Here is a 17,848-nt window from a genome sequence, read left to right as displayed (position 1 = left end):
CTTTCATGTACTTGAAGAGTGCTACCATAGACTTCAAGGATGTGAGATTCCAGTCAGGCAAAACAAACAAACCTTAAAGAGACTCTGAAGCAGAGCAGGTAAGGGGCACGGGAGAGAGTTTCAAGGGTCAGACAGAGGCCTGGCAGGCCACATTTGTCCCCCACACCTGAGGTTTCCCACCCCAATTTAAATGGTTACTTGGCTATGAGCTGCTATCGACTATGGAACCAGTAATGCACATCCCTGCATCTTGCATTGCTTTCTAATAAGGTCATGAGAAGTTCTGGTGCAAGACATCAAGCCAAGTTTATAAGAAGTCAAGGTTGTAATCCTATGCATGCTTACCTGGGAGTAAGTCCCACTGAACTTATTAGGATATACCCAAGTAAACCTGAATAAAATTAGGCTTCAAGTATCTGATTTGGATTTGCTTTGATGCTTTGATTTGGATTCCTGCATTGAGCAGGGGGTTGGACTTGATGGTCTTATAGGCCCCTTCCAACTCTACTATTCTATGATTTTATTTAATCATGTACTATTCTATCTACATAATTACTGTTTGGGAGGAAAAAGGCATGTTCCAAGGTGGTTTACAATCACAGTGATGTTTTATCTTTACCATCTGTTTCCTTACCTTCTGATTTTGCTCAGTGTCAGCTTGATGTGAGGAAACTTCTCTTTAAATGTTTCATTCATATCCTTCTTAAGGTCTGAGGGTTTTACGTATTCTATTACTGTGGTCTAAGATAAAAAAAAAAGGAACAGAGTTTGTTTGTTTACAGATCTTTACACTGCCTTTACTGAAAAAGAGTATGATGGAAGCTCCAAAATGTCTCCACAAGAAACTAATCCACATTAAGAGGCAAAATAGATGTTATGAGGCCCTGTTGGTGATGGTGTCACCTGGTTGGCACTGGCCCAAGGCGACAGGACCTTCTTGCTGATGGTTCCCTGTTTGTGAAATGCTGCTCCTAGTCTTCTTCATTAACAACATTCGGGAGGAATTTAAAAACATTCCTGTTTCCCCAGGCATTGGAAATTATTTTTCAGTCACTTTATACAATTAAAAAGACCCAAAGCGACAAAGTAAAAACACACACATAAGAACAATTTAAATCCAGAAAAGAATTTAAAACAATGAGCATACAAAATTCATGAAATGCTCATCCAGCAATATATTAATAAAGACCAGGTCCTTATTATTACCTGTCAGGATATGTGAGAATATTTTTAAAATGTTCTAAATGTTTTTACTTATTCTATTTATGACTTTGTTGTTTGCCACCCTGGGCTCCTTTGGGAGGAAAGGCAGGATAGAAATGTAATGCTACTACTACTGGATGAATGATAACAAAGCTGCTGATATCATAATGTCATTATACAAATCAATGGTGCAACCATGACTGCGCTGTGTACAGTTCTGGTTGCCTCACTTCAAAAAGGATATTGCAGAGTTGGATGAGATATAGAAAAGGACAACCAAAATGAGAAGGTCATGAAGGCCAACCTCCTGCTCGATGCAGGAATCTAGATTAAAGCATATCCCTATGGGGAAAGGTTACATTTTGGGCTTTTTCGTTTAGAGAAAAGGTAAAAGAGAGGAGACATGATAGAGGTGTATAAAATTATGCATGGCATGGAGAAAGTGGATACAGAAAATTTTCTCTCTCATATAATATAATTATATATGTCAGGAAGGCTAAAGCTGAGAATCAGCTGTGGTTAGCAAGGGATGCTAAAAGCAACAAAAAAGCTTTTTTCAGGTACGTCCATAGTAAAAGACAGAAAGGAAATGGTGGCACAGCTACTCAGTGAGGATGGCAAAATGACCGAACCCTGTGGTACCCCACTCATTACTTCCGCCCAGTTTGAGAAGGATCCATTGATAAGCACTCTTTGAGTACGATTCTGGAGCCAACTGTGGATCCCCCTGATAGTTGTTCCATCCAGCCCACATTTAGCTTGCTTGCTAATCAGAATATCATGGGGCACTTTGTCAAAAGCTTTGCTGAAGCTGAGATATATTATGTCCACAGCATTCCCACAGTCTACAAGGGAGGTTACCCGATCAAAAAATGAGATGAGATTAGTTTGGCAGGATTTGTTCTTCATAAATCCATGTTGGCTTCTAGTAATCACTCCATTGCTTTCAAGGTGCTTACAGACTGACTGCTTTATAATCTGCTCCAGAGTTTTTCCAGGGATTGATGTTAGGCTGACTGGTCTGTAGTTACCTGGTTCCTCCTTCTTGCTCTTTTTGAAGATAGGGACAACATTAGCTCTCCTCCAGTCATCCGGCACTTCACTGGTCCTCCATGATTTTGCAAAGATAATAGACAGCAGTTCTGAGAGTTCTTCAGCCAGTTCCTTCAATACTCTAGGATGCAGTTTATCGGGCCTGCCGATTTGAACTCATTCAAAGTGATTAGGTATTCCTTGACCATTTATCTATCAATCTCAAGGTCCAATCCTGCCCCTTCTACTTCATGTTTCCCGGGAGGGTCATAGGCCCTTTTTTGGGAGAAGACTGAGCCAAAGTAGGAATTGAGCACTTCTGCCTTTTCTTTGTCATCTGTTATCATTTTGCAATCCTCATTGAGTAGCTGTGTCACCATTTCTGTTCTCTGTCTTCTACTATGGACATACCTGAAGAAAGCTTTTTTGTTGCTTTTAGCATCTCTCGCTAGCCTCAGCTCATACTCAGCTTTAGCCTTCCTGACACCATCCCGGCAATTCCGTGATACCTGCCTGTACTCTTCCTTTGTGGCCTGGCCTTCTTTCCACTTCCTGTATGTGTCCTTTTTTTGTTTTCAGGTCATCTCTAAGCTTTTTGTGAAGCCACATTGGCTTCTTCTGCTGTTTCCCCCCTTTTTTCCTTGTTGGAATTGCTTGCCATTGCGCTTTTAGAATTTCCTTTTTTAGAAACTCCCACCCATCTTCGACTCCCTTTCTCATTAGGGTGGCTTGCCATGGAACTGTACTTACAATTGTTCTGAGTTTATTAAAATCAGCTTTCCTGAAGTCCAGGGTGCACATATGGCTACTCTCAGCTTTCGCTTCTGTTAAAATCAAGAATTCAAGTATGGTGTGGTCACTTTCCCCCAGGGTTCCCTTAACTGCCACTTCATCCACCAAATCGTCTCTATTGGTTAGAATCAAATCCAGGATAGCTGATCCTCTGGTTGCTTCCTCCACTTTCTGTAGGAGGAAGTTTTTTCCAACACAAGTCAGAAATTTCTTGGAGGGGCCGTGTTTGGCAGAATTTGTCTCCCAACAGATATCGGGATAATTGAAATCCCCCATTACTACTACATCATGCCTCCTCGAAATATTGGGAATTTGGTTTTCAAAAGTTATATTCTCATCTTCTCCTTGATTGGTGGTCGGTAGTAGACTCCAAGCACCACATTCCTTTTGTTACTTGCCCCATTAATTTTAATCCAGATACTCTCAGTGGAACCACCAAGCTCATCTTCCTGTATTTCTGTGCAGGGATATATTTTTTTAACATATAGCACAACTCCACCTCCCCGAGTGGAGAAGGACAGAGCACAATGTCATCACGTTGCATGCCACCACACAGTCTCCCTAAAAGTCTATTTTGGTCCAACTCCTACTTGAAACATGCAACATGGCGCATTTCCCAACCCTTCTCATTTGTTCTCCTCTCATGTTTTTAACTTTTTATCTAATTCTATGGTGGTTTGTCAGGTTCTTCCACTAGGTTCCACTAATCTTTTACTTGCTCTCAAGAAACAGAAGTACACATTGCTTCTTGGGTGGACAAAGCAAGCTGCAAGTCTGAGGTATTCATAGGACATACATATCAAATTCCATCTTCTAAAGTCAGTACCAATGGACACTAAGAGTCAAAGTTTCATTATGACTTGTTTGGAGAACTTCTGATTTTCCAACCACACATGAATGTCCAAACAGTACAGAGATTATTCTGTACACATTTTTCACTTCTGATTTTAGTAATTAGTAATATTATTAGTGATAGACCATCAGCTAACTACAGATCATCCAAGAGGAAATCACTCTTTTGTTTTTAAACAGTCAGTTTAGTTTACCATGCACATATCAACAGTAAGTAGAGAGTAACAAGGAAAGTTCTATCACCTAGATCAGTTCCCAAATTCCATGCCCCTCCCAGACCACTTGAAAATTGCTGAGGGTCTTGATGGACCATTATTTTTCTGCCTGTTTAGCAATTGTAATGCACCGTGCTGCTGTTGTTGTTATGTGCCTCCAAGTCGATTACGACTTATGGCGACCCTATGAATCAGCGACCTCCAAGAGCACCTGTCATGAACCACCCTGTTCAGGTCGTAAGTTCAGGTCTGTGGCTTCCTTTATGGAATCAATCCATCTCTTGTTTGGCCTTCCTCTTTTTCTACTCCCTGCTGTTTTTCCCAGCATTATTTGCTAGATGCTTAAAATTATATGGAATACAATTGTTAATACAATAAAATTAGAAATCTTTTCTTTGTTTCCATGTATTGACTGTCCACTTGTCAGCCTTTTCTCCCCACTTGGGATCTTCTCCTGCCTTCCCACCAGCTGTGGCTTTACTCCTCTCTCCATCACTTCTGGTCCATCCTGCACACCTTCTGGGCAGACCACTGGGTTTTAATGACAACAGAGCAGCCACTGCGTCTGCTGTTCTTCATACATACATAGCTAAACCACTTTACAGAACTGCCACCGCAGACCACCTGAATAAAGCCCATGGATCACTGGTGGTCCACAGAGCACCCTTTCAGAATCCTTGACCTAGGTATCCTGGTTAGTGTGACAATGCTTTGTACCCTTTCCCAATATTTCCAAGGTGTCTCTCTCTCACACAGCTGTTTAACACTGGAGGTATTCAACTCATACAGTAGCTTCTGTTTGCATATTTGAGCTTCCTGAGATTTTGCCCATCCATTACAGCTGGTAATGTTGATCAGAACGAAGAAGAGGAATTGTTGCCTAAAATATTTTGCTGAACAGCTGATGGGAAGCAGTATGGGAGAGACTGGGTAGAGGTCATATCTTTCACAGCCACAATGTTCTGCCCTTACTAAATTCCTACTAGGGTTTCCTATCTTTGCTTTATGGGTAATCCAAAGATACTTCTCCATGAGCCTTCAAATCCACCTCAGAATGGTGCTGCATAACAAGGCAACCTACCATCAGGCATCCTGGACCGTGCACATTATCATCCTTCTTCAGTCAGGCCCACCCACAGATTGCTGTTGGAACAGACAGTATCAGCCACCTCTATGGAGGAATAGAAGGTTGAATTCAGGGTCTCCTCCCACCTCTCTTGTCTCCAACTAGCTCTATTACAGCCCACAGTGCTGACCATCTTTCCAGCAAGAATTTCAAATGGGCAGTCTTCGTCTGTGAGCAAGAGCTGATCAGTCTGGATTTTGGCTGTTAGCATCAGTCTTGTCAATCACAGTGCAAGTATGTTTTCATACATTTCTTGGCTGAACTACAAATTCTCTCAGCAGAGTCCAAAGCTTAGTTTCAGCCACACCATTGTTAAGGCATCTTCACAGCATGATGGCCTTAGAAGGTATCATGCTATACTAAGTTTCTGCGATTAACTATCATTTGCCCTTGTACAGGATTACAGTCAATTCCTCCTGTATCTAGGCCATCACTGTAGATTCCTATATGAAAAAAGTTTAATCTCCAAGGACAGAAGGTTTTCAAAGCTCTTTGGTAATCTCTTAATCCTGTAATACTTGGCATTTCAAGTACAGTACAGAACTGGGAACGTGCATAGATTTGCTTCATGGCAACATATCCTAGACTATCAGCAAATTCCCCAAGAAGTGTAGAAGGTGTAATGTTAAAGGTAGATGGAGAGTGAAGGAAGGTGGCAAGACATTTCTTGACCTTTGGATGCAGTGAAGCAACAGTTTGCTTGGGGCCAGTATAATTGGCAAGTTGAAATGTGGGACTTTAACCGTAGTTCATTAGGATTTCCTTGCTAGATTAGACCAGAGCTCCTTCTAGTCCATCACCTGATTTCCAATAGTGGACAGTAGGTGCCTCTGGAAAGATCGTAAGTCATGTATGACTAGTCATCCTCCAGTGTTTGTTTCTAGAAGCTGGAAATACTTAGTTTTGTTTACTTTCTATACTCAAAGCACTTCATGTACATACTCAGTACTCTGTACAACCACCCTATGAAGTAGGCCACTATTATCCCTATATTGCAGGCTGGGGTTGGAGAGGAAGGCTGAGAAATGGTGGCTTACCCAAAGCACTTAGTGAATTCATGACCAAGGTGGCATTTGAACCAAGACTTCATGGTTCATGTTTCAAGTCAGTGGCTGAGACTTGCTTTCAGTAGCATACAAAAAGTATACTGTTTCTGCATATGGAAGCTCCATTCTTAAGCTACATACAGATATACAGAGCCTGAGCAGTGAGCCTGGCGCCCATCCATATTCATCACTTTTGGTACAAGTTTGTAAATGGAACAGAGCTCAGGAGCAACTGGTTCATCCTGTTTCCAGGAGCAGCTGCCTGTGCAGAGCCTCTGCTGACAGTGAGAGAGCCACTCTCACACTTCCCCATTCGGATGTGCAGAGTGCAGACTGGCTGGCTCTTGTGGCAGTCGCCTTACCTCTATGCTTAGAGCAGTGTTTTTAAGTCTGAAAAGCTTTTAAAATGGTGCTGGATAAACAGTTACATGGAATGGATAAGCATGTCAAGCACCTGATAGGGAACAAGGGGCTAAATGCTGCCAAAAGCCTTTCCAAAGAATAGTGGGGGCCCAAAAATCTGCACTGGAATTGGAAGTCAGGTTCATGGAAGGAGACCTAGAAGCAGTACTCAGCCTGAAGCAGAAAAACCAAAAACCCGCCGAAAGGCCTCAGCTATTATAGCTAATAGCCACAGGTAGATCTACCCTCCATCTAATCCTTTGAAAAAACATCTAATTTAGTGACCCTCGCCAAATCTTGTGGTAATTCATTCTGCAGAATACTTATGCATTGCACAAAGTCTCATCTCAGGGTGAAATTACACTTCTTTGGTAAAATGCAATCATCAGTCATGGGGCAGTGACCCCAATTGTTATCGGGGCAGGATAAGGATTAGAAAGCAGAAATTTGGATCAGGCCTGCAACACCCAGGGAGGTGGGATTTAACCCCCCTTTTCCATGCACAAGCTCCCAGACTGAAAATTGCCTCCACCAAGCTTCTGCTGGGGGAGTGGGGAATTTTAAGTTGGGAAAAATGGAATGGGGAGAGGTTAACAGCCCCCTTCTTCCTCTATTACTGCAGTTCCAATCAAAATGAAGGAAGGATTCTTGAGGGGGGGAAAGCTATCACAGGAGACTCCCTGTTGTATGTCGAGTTTGACAGCTAAAACTAGCCATTCAATTAGGGGGTGGGGAGAGATAGATCGATGATAGATTGTACTTTTAACCTTGTTTGCAAGCTGTGCAAGGAATATTTATTGATGGATGACTATAAATTCAAATAGTAATAGCAGCAGCTATACAATCAAATAATAATAATGGTTATATTGAAGGTAGGACTAACAAGATCATTCTGTCAGTGCAACCATTTCTGCTTGCCTGACAGAACAATCTCTCCTCTCCTCCCTCTGCACACTGTCCTGGGGGTTCTCCCAATCCTCTGGAACAGATGTGGGATGGGGCACATGGGGAGAAGAGGAGGGGAAGTCCTATGGAACTAGCAGGAATCCTTGCGCTGCCTTCTGCTACTGCAACAAGTTAGTTGAATATGGCCCAACATATATATAAAAAACAACTTTTGAGAATTGTGGCCTATTTTGTTCTGGAATTATGATGATGATACGGAACGAAATAGGACACTATCCTCCAAAGATAAGATTTAAATGAAACATGGAATTTAGAAAGAAAGAGAGACATGTTTTTCTTTGCATAGGGAAATGTAAAGCCAGAACTAAAGGTTTGTACTACACTAGAGCTACAGTGTGTAATTTGCTTAGGAGTAGCATACAGTAGGGCCCCACACATATGGCAGGTTACGTTCCAGGCCCCCGCTGAAAAGCAAAAACCGCCAGAAAGTGGGGCCCTACTGCATTCTAGCTGCTGCACTCCAGCTGACAGCTATCAGCTGTAGCGCGCAAGCTCCCTGCACTACAGCTCATTGTGCACCTGACAGCGATCAGCTGTAGCGCGGCGGCTGGAGCTCCCCGTGCTACAGCTGATCGCCTCACTGGTGCTGCCGTATTAGCGGAATGCTGAAAAGTGGGGCCCTGCTGTATACGAACAACTTACCATGTATGATGCAAAGATGAGAACACGCTTGTGCTTCCCACATGGCCACTGAGGATCATCAAGGAGATTGGGATTATACTCTGCTAACTCACCAACTTCATTTCCTGGAAGTAAAAAAAAAAGCAACAAGGTGTTCTAGGAGCTCATTAGCAGAGTAAAGGTTTTTAAGAAAAAGCACCTCAGAAAACCCTTTTAAGGGGTCTTTACTACATCTTGTGGGGGCAAACTCCATAGTTTAATTTTTCATTGTACAAAGAAGTATTTTCTGTGACGAAGTGGTTCTGGGAGGATTCAGATTAAAAGTTTTTTTTTATGTAGCATAATATTCACAGATAAAAAGTTTTAAAGAATCAATACATTAGCATTCGAGAAGACCTCATCCACGCAGATATATGAAACCATTTATATGAGTAGATCACATTCAGCTAGATGGAGCAATCACCAGCTGTACAAGTAGGATTCTTACAAGTCCAGCTGGTTACTGCACCATAATAATAAGCTCTCTATATTTAGAAGCTCTGATGCAAAGAACAAACATAAAAAATGCATAGTTGCATGGCAGCATTACTGCTGATTCCACACAGCCCAGGAAAATAGGTATTTGTTTTGTGATGCAAACCTCAAGCCAGCAGGTCTACCAAGTTCATTGGCATCATCATATTATATACTAATAATAGACTCATTCTCTGAGCATGTAGATCTTTACATAGCCAAAACAGCACCACCCATCACAAGAGGGAGGTGTATCAGCAGTCTTGGAGGAGTCTCAAGGTTTGCAGAAGTATAAAAACACCTTTAGAAAAAATCCAGGGTGGTTGTGGTGAACTGTCCAATGAAGACTGAGCACACTTAATAGGACACAGAATGCTGATTGACTACTGGGGGGAGGGGAAACAGCACACCAGGGGGAACGGAATGGAGTATCCTGAAAGAGGGCATGGTTGCTTAGAACTCTGACCAGAAACACCACACTACATCATTTTCTTGCAGGTCCCATTCATTTTTTACGTAATTGTCTTTATAGCATAAGGAGAACTTGGCTTCTTGGTTTCAAATTCAAAAGGTTGCATTTAGAAATTAAGACCCTTGACAGAGCTTGCCAAGCTCAAACTTTGGCTAGATATGATATTTATTAAATACCAGCTCAGTGCTATTACTGTGAAGTTGTTGGCATGTTGCCCAGATTCTTACAAGAACTTCCTTACATGTTTTAGGTGTTGACCTAATTTTAAAAAAATGCCGTCTGTATCCTTTGCCTACTTATGGTTACAAGGCCCAAACAAAGAGTTCTTTTTTTAGATGCTCCTGATCAGTGCTGAAATTAAGCAATATTTAGGACAGAAACCTTCCACTCAATTGCAAGGAAATATGGTTCAACTGGCTGCATTTAAAGAGATGCTTGTGTATAATTCTGCATGTCTGACATTTTGCTGCAGGAGTGTGGAAGCTGGTATCTTTTATCTGGGCAGAGTTTTTCTTCTGAAAGTCTTACCTTTTGATTATAAAAAAGCAAGTCTGTAGCTCTTACAGATGGACAAAAAAGCTTACCACCCTGGGGACTCCTCGGAGATAAAGATGCTGGATATACATTTATTAAATGAATAGTTAAAAATTAAACAAGATGTGTTTAGTACCTTGTCTAAGTCTGAAAAGGTGGAGGAAAGAGCATAAATTGTAGTTGAAAGGGAAGTAATTGTCTGGCTTCAATGCATTGTAATTCCCTATTCCAAAGCCAGAAGGCTAGAAAGTGGAATATTTCAGAATATGTTCCGCCTGTACTGGGTTCAGAGAGAACAATTCCTGCCCTGAAGAACAAGGAAGGAAGGAAGGATCCAGGGCCAGGAGAGCCGCAGAGGAAGACCTGCTGCAGAGCTGGCATGAAGTGAATCTGGGAAAGGTTGTCCAGCTCACTCAGTTGACCCTTTCAAACTCTGACCTCCTGCCAGTAGAGTGAGTAGGTGAAGACAATCCACACTACTTCTCTACTTCCTACAGGAAACAAAGTAGGTATATGTAGATGTGCACATATATGCTATCAACTTTAGAGGAATTTAGATACATTTAGCCAAGACGACACATTTTTCAGTCTTACTTGGAGCAAAACTGTAGCTGTCTGTTCTTCCTTAACAGCAACACAATGTGCATGAACCTGGCAAGTGAGATGGGCAGAAAACTAGCCCGGATAGGCAAACTGCAAGTGTGGACTGGAAAATTAGACACTTATTCTTCAGTGCAGGCACCTGCATTTTTTTGTGCTTGTTATTCTAAAGTATTATGTACACCACAGGTGTTCTATTACTGCTACTGCTACTGCTAATAATAATGAAGGGCCTCAAACCCTTGGAAATTACTATAAATGGAATGTAAATTCTGATTCTTAATCCCATATCTTCGAGCAAAATCTGTTGCTGGAAATATTTCATCATCTCAACAGCATTTGCTTTTGACTTTTTAAAACCAATATTAAGACAGAAGGACAATGCAAGGGCAGATAGCAGTTATATGGAGCTTACCAATATCTGTTGTGGAAGATATTGTTTTGGCTGTTGCAGTTTTGTATCTTGATCCACCAGCACTCCTCAGAGCAGAGGCTCGACACACAGGAACAGCACCATGAGCATCATTTTTGCGGCCAACAAGAGCATTAGTTGGATATAAGAACTTTGCATAAGACACCACCTGCAAGACAGCCAGTTCCCATTAACATTAGCATAACTGCATGTTTAAAACTTCTTTTCTTGGGATATGAAGCACATTAGCAACAACTCTGAAGGCACAGAGTCCATTTCTCAGATTAACTGCTATGCCTTAAAAGCTACCAGTAGTTTTGGGAGAACTGGAAAGCTGTTTTGAAAAGAAATAATTCCACAGCTGCCATTTCCCTAGATATCAGCCGGATCTCACCTTTCTGGGTTTATAGCTTGAATAAATCAGATGAATTGTTCTGTAAAAAATGTGAATTTGCTATAAAAAAGCTAATAGCTTTTATACAAAATTTTAAAAGCAAGGGGGGAAAGGGAGGCATAAAAAGGGTTTACGTTAAAGTACAGTTTTAGTTTTAGGTTGATCTGGTGCTAGTATATTTCAGGCATGAATATCAAAATGATCTACTCAGAATCTAATGCAAGAAAGTGTAATAACTGCACTGGACAAATATCATGTTCACTTTGTTCTGGTGGTCAAAAGAGACTACCCTGTAAGCTTGGCTTCTGTTTTAACTACTAGCCAGAGGTGCTTCCTCAGTGGGCTCCAGTTAAATGAACATTAATGGATGCTATCTATTAGGCACTGAATACTGCTGTGCTGGCTAGGGCTGATGAAAGTTGTCGTTCAAAACATCTGGAGTACACCAGGTTGGCAGTTTTGTGATATTTAGACTTCTTCACTGGCTACATTCAGTAAACTCGCAAGGAGGAGCCTTGTGAGTTTTAAGCCACATGCTATTTGCTTTGTGAAAAAGTGATGTTGCTTTGAAAGAACAGGATTCCTGCCTGCTTCCTCATGCTCAAGCTGCATATTGTACTTGTTCCTCACATGTAGACTGATAATACAAAAGACTTCCAATCACAGAAAAGTGGAGAGCATAAGACCATCTTGTCCATACCAAATATGACCAAAAGAACATCTAGACCAGAGGTAGTCAACCTAATGCCTTCCAGATGTTGCTGGACCATCACCGTGAACCACTGGGTGTGCTGGCTGGGGCTGATGGGAGTTGGATTCCAACACCCCCTGCAGGGCACCACAGTGGCTACCACTGGTCTAAACAATATTAGAAGAAGTGAAAAGCATACATATGAATTGTCTCGAAGGAGAATACCAGAAAGAACTGAACAGTCCATGGCAGGATATACAGCCAACAATGAATTGCAGAAATGTATTTAAATAACCAGGCTTGCTTTCAGTTTGTACTGAAAATGAGCAGGCTCCACAACTTCCAAGAATAAGCATAGAGAACCGAAGTTCAAACGATGGGCTCCTTACCTTGCCATCAGCTCCCAGCTCGACTCCTTCCATTCCTAGCACCATCTCCGAAGAGACTGAAACTCCACCAGAAGGATGCCTCTGTTTCTGCCCCTCTATTCTCAGCTCACTGTTAAGGGCAGAATGGGCAAGACAAGAATTAAAGCTGTTTCTTCTCATCCTAGCCGAAACCATCTCCGTGGTAAAAAAAAAAAAAACCAACAAAAACAAACCCCTCACACAGCTAGAGATTAAAAGGGCAATTCCCATGTCTTCTCTGCTTCCAAACGCATTTGTTTTTTAAAAACTCAAGAAATAAAAACTCAGTGGACCAGCAAAGAGGAGGTAACCAACCGGCCAGAGTTCTTCCTATTTTTAAATCAATGTAACTTGAGGATAATTCATACTTTATTTACATACACAAAGCTCAGCTCTGCAAGCAATTTTCATGATTAGATGCAAAATTCTGAGCATGTTATTGCTGGTTTCTGATGCAATCCTTGAACTACAATTGGGGGGGGCATGGGATTCTTAGAGTGTATTCAATGCTAATCCTACTCAGAGTAGTCCCACTGAAGTTAACAGACATGACTAACTTAAGTTCATTAATTTCAGCGGATCTACTCTGAGTAGGATTTAGTTGAATACAACTCTTCAGAAGACGACTGTGAACTCCAACTATTGGAGAACACACACGGATGTATATCCAGCTAGAACCCATTTGCAAGAACATGTCTACTCTGTCCTTGATCTTTTTCCTCTAAACCACATAAAGGAAGTTTTTGTTGTGCTTGTTGATCCGTAGAGGTTCTCTAAATCCAAATTTCAGGGCTAAGATCCATTCAAGCCCAGGATTTGAAGAGATACCAAAATACATTGCTTATATAATCTTAATCCACACATGTAAACATATAGAGCCAAAGTGTGTGTGTGCATGTGTATAAGTCTTACTAGCCTGATATATACAATATACAGAACAATGCATCCCTCCCCCAAATGATTCATCAGTAGCTGGCTGAGCACACATTTTACACAAGTCATCTGGATTCTAGCAGAGGTCATTGTTCATATCAACACTATCTAGTACCTCTCCCTGTTTCAAATCCATGCCCCCCAAAACGCAATGCTCTTTTGAGTGACCTTGCTGCTTTCCCATCGAGCTAGAAAGTTTCCCATAGTCTATTTATAGAAGGCACATCTGTATGTGGAGTTCTGTCATAAAAATATCCGTTTCCTTCTTCAGTGTGCTACGCAGAAGAGCTTGAGTGACACCAGAAATCATGTTCTGTTGGGCTTGTATCCAATGCTAGTCCTACTCAGAGTAGACCCATTGAAATTAATGAACATGACTAACTTAGTTTCATTAATTTTAATGTGTCTACTGAGTAAAACCTACTTGGATACAACAAGCCTTTGTTTTGATTTTGGCCAAGGCGGATTAAGTGCTATATGTGTGCAGAGGGGAACTGGAATGTCTTCACTGGTTTAAGTAGGAGATATCATAAGGAGCTAGAAAATGAATGTCTGTTTATCCATCTCCCTTTAATTTTTTTTTTTAAAAAACACAAGTGTAACCACATGTACAATTTTTGATTTGTTTTTAATAATGTATTTTGTATTGTTGTGACCGGCCCGGCAACCTAGTGCAGGGTAGTAGTAGCAGCAGCAGCAGCAGCAGCACCAGTAGTAACAACAACAACATTTAAAGCAGTGGTTCCCAAACTTTTCCCCCCATGGACCACTTGAAAATTGTTGGAGGTCTTGGTGGACCGCTTAATGATTTTTCTGCCTGTTGCGGCAATTATAAGATGCTGTGTCAGATGTGGTATGATTTTCAGTTGTATCTATATTGCTTCTTTTATTTCTTATATTGTATTACAATTTCCACAGAGTTCTACAAAATTCAAATCATGTTCTTCATAGATATGCTACGGACCACCTGAATGAAGCCCACAGACAACCGGTGGTCCATAGACCACAGGCTGGGAATTTAAGGTATTTATACACCAGTTTTTAGGCAGACCTCAGAAAATAGTTTACATGAAATAAATAGAAAAAATAAATGGGACTCATGAAATAAATGGTGATGTTTATTCTGTTTATGTGTTGGTATTTTATTTTGTTTAATTTCAGTTATTTAATTAGGCTAGCTTATTCATATTATTTTATATAATGTTGCATGGACATCTCTTGTTTTTGAATTGCTTTACTTATTGTTCATTTGATATGCTGCGAACCACTTTGGGCACAATTTTGTGGACAAATGGCATACAGATAAATAAATAATGTTGATAAAGCATCAATAAAAATGATAACAAAACAGAAAAGACAAAAGGGAGACCAGGGCTCTGATGTCCACTCAGCCATGAAGCTTGCTGGTTGATCTTGGGCCAGCCACTCTCAGTCTTCTTTACTTCAGTCTGCTCTAAGTAGTGACAGCTGGTGGCTCCATGTCAGTGGGGCAGTGAAATCTGCTCTGTTCAGACTAAAGCCCGGAGTGGACTCCACTGCCCCACTGACACGGAGCAACCAGCTGCCACTGGCTTGGAGTAGAACTAATGTTGGATGTATCACCCTAAGAACCCTGCGGCACAGGCTTCTGTAGGAAAGTTAAAATTACTCCATAGACTAGCATAAATATCAGGGTCAGACTGAGTCCAATCATTTGACAGTTTCCTACGTTCAGGTGATCTTCTTTGACACTTGATCTTTTTTTTTTATTAAAAAAGAATTGTTACTGAGTGGAAATGAGGAAGGGGAATAACCATTTCCCAAGAGTTTCCTCAATTCACCCTCCAGATGGAACAGTTGAGTAAGAGGTCTGGTGCACAATTATGTTTCACTAAATTGCATCTGAAAAATGCCTTGGGCACTAGAACTCCCCATCCAAAACAGGCCCTGTCTTTGGATTGTACGATAGAAACACTATGGAGAGTATAATGTGAATAGCTTTTATTTTCTTTTTTAAAGGCAACATTAAAGACATCCAATCTCCCACTAGGGGTGGACAGATTACTTCTGGTCCGTGTCAGTTTTACATGTGTTTATTCATAAATCTGTTCAGTTTCTGCACTTTTTTTAAAAAAAAATACACATTAGACAGCCACTGACCATACTGGTCTTTCAGTGCATGTTGAAAACGTTTTTATTTAGACAAGTCTTCCAAATCTCAGCCATACTTCTTGATACTTCTAGATATATAATTTATACTGTTTTTATTGTTGTTGACTGAAAGACTTTTTGCCTATCATTTCAAGTGTTTGGATATAAAGTGAAATTATATAAAAACACATACATATATATATGAGTGTTTTATCTCAATGTATTGCTAAATATATTTTATCTTATAATTTGCATCTATGCACATATTTTGGTCCTTTTTTTAGCTGACAACTTTATTGCAAAATTCGGAGAAGTATAACCTCAGAAAGATAATTATCTTCCAAATAATTTAGGTCAGTTTGTTTTAAAATGTGAGCCAAATAAAAATTCTCCTCCATCCCTATCTCCCACTTAGATAAGGCAACAATGTGAACCCCCCCTCCAACTACTAAATATTGTATTCCCTTCCAAGTATCATGGGAACCTAGTATTTATAGCTATACTTACGTAAATTAGTTAAATCTGCATATTTTAGTGACTTTACTTAGCCAAGTTTTTCAGCAAGGTAAGCATTTTTTTGTGCATGCAAAGGTTAGGATGGCAAAGGAACACAGAACAGAGTGGCAAGGAGTGGAGTGGAAAGACAGACACACACAGAGACGCATGAATCTTGCATGTCAGTGCACTGGAGTCCCACCCCACCGGTAAGACTCACTGGTAACTGAAGCACTGCTGAGCCCCCTTTTCTAAGTCAATCACACACTACCCCACATTTCCTTCCTGCACAATCAGTCAGACTAGAAATTTAATGTTTACATGATGACAAGAAAAATTGAGGCTTAAGTGTTGGCAAGTAAAAAGTTCCTAAGAGTATTTTTCCATGGCAGAGTTACAAGGCCAAGTAGCTCACAAGGCTGGAGTGGACATGCACTCCTCAAGGACACGTTGCCAGGACAACCAGCTGTCTTATCAGTATATAGCTGGAAACTGAAACTGGCAGAGTGTGGGGGTCAAGGAGTTTGGTTGTACAGAGAGAGAGCTTGTAATGTATTCTATACCTCTATTGTCAGTAAAGTGACTCTTAAAACTTATTACTTGTCTGGCTCATTGCTTCAACTGGGATCTAGCCTGTCACTATTCTGTTCTACATCCTGGGCATCTGCTTGTGCCCGAACCAACATCCAACAAGTGGTAGCAGAGAATGGTTTCGATGCGCAGACGGATGTCCGAAGAAAAGCCAAAAGAGGAGTAAAGAGGACAAGCGTGTGAAAAGACGGCGAAACCGAAAGCTGAGCTGAAAGCTGTGAGAGAGCCGTGGGAATAACTGACTGAAGGACGGAGGTGAGAAGCTCTAATTACAAAGGCGGTGAACTGTGAAAAGTGAAAGTATGTCTGTTACGTTATCAGCCGGGATTCCCTTGGAAAGGCTGACACGGAAAAATTATGGCAGTTGGAAACAGAGAATGCAGGCTTTTCTAGTGAAAGAAGGAGTTTGGAATGTAATCGCAGAAGACCCACCCGCCGTAGTGCCAATTCCAGCAGATTGGAGAAGGCTGGATGAGAGGGCAAAGGTGTTAATTGTTCTTGCTATTGATGATTCTCAATTACTGTACGTGCGTGACGCAGTAACAGCAAAGGAAACCTGGGAAACTTTGAAAAATATTCATGTGAAAAAGACTGCTAGTTCTAAAATATATCTTGCCAGAAGATTATATCAGATGCGCTTATCTGGAGATACAACAATGTCAGAGCACTTATTGGAGATGAATAGACTATTTGTTGACTTAACAGAATGTGACGTGGAACATTCTCAAATGCAAAAAGTTTATATTGTGTTATCAAGTCTGGATTCAAGTTATGATGCTCTGGTGAGTTCTATGGAAGCGATGAATGACGCAAACCTAACCATGGATTATATTGAAGGAAAACTATTACAAGAATTTCAAACAAGGCAAGAAATGGCAAAGCAGGAAAGGACTGAGTCTAAACACAACTTGGGAAAGCTGAACAACAAAGCAGCGGAGGAGAGACTGTATGGACAAAAGGTGTGTTATTTTTGTGGTTCCAGGCAACATCTTCAAAGGAATTGTGAAGCAAGAAGAAGAGAAAGAGGAAGAAAACCACGTGTACAGGTGATATGTGCTAGCCGAAACATGCAAAGTAAAGCTAATAACAATAAATGTGATGATGTATGGGCTCTTGACAGTGGGGCTACAAATAGCATAATCAAAGATAAATCAATGTTTCATACATATTGTGACGTAGAGGATTATGTGATAATGGCTGATGGATCTAAGAAACTGATCAAAAGTAGGGGTACAGTGAAATTAGCAGGTTTTAATACGATTATGACAGATGTGCTGTTTATTCCAGACACTGAAAATAACATAATGTCAGTTTCTAAACTTAATGGAATGGGGTTCAATGTGTTGTTTCAAAGGGGCTCATGTCAAGTCATGAAAGGGAACAAAATATTCATGAAAGGAATAGTAAGGAACTCATTGTTC

At 40.8% G+C, this 17,848-nt stretch overlaps 1 protein-coding gene across 1 annotated transcript in view; it reads right to left on the bottom strand.

The window, feature by feature from the left end:
- Positions 1-17,848, bottom strand: part of CABLES2 (Cdk5 and Abl enzyme substrate 2) — a 64,312-nt gene that overhangs the window by 9,401 nt on the left and 37,063 nt on the right. The window contains exons 4-7 of the mRNA XM_061631074.1: positions 12,261-12,369; positions 10,790-10,955; positions 8,277-8,380; positions 635-741 (exon numbers count right to left, since the gene is read on the bottom strand). Of these exons, the coding sequence (XP_061487058.1) occupies positions 635-741; positions 8,277-8,380; positions 10,790-10,955; positions 12,261-12,369 (486 nt within the window). The remainder of the gene's footprint in view (positions 1-634; positions 742-8,276; positions 8,381-10,789; positions 10,956-12,260; positions 12,370-17,848) is intronic.

Source organism: Rhineura floridana, chromosome 6 (genome assembly GCF_030035675.1).
Source record: "Rhineura floridana isolate rRhiFlo1 chromosome 6, rRhiFlo1.hap2, whole genome shotgun sequence".
NCBI lineage: Eukaryota > Metazoa > Chordata > Lepidosauria > Squamata > Rhineuridae > Rhineura > Rhineura floridana.
Note: the sequence above shows the minus strand (reverse complement) of the source record. Positions and strands in the feature narration are given on the sequence as shown.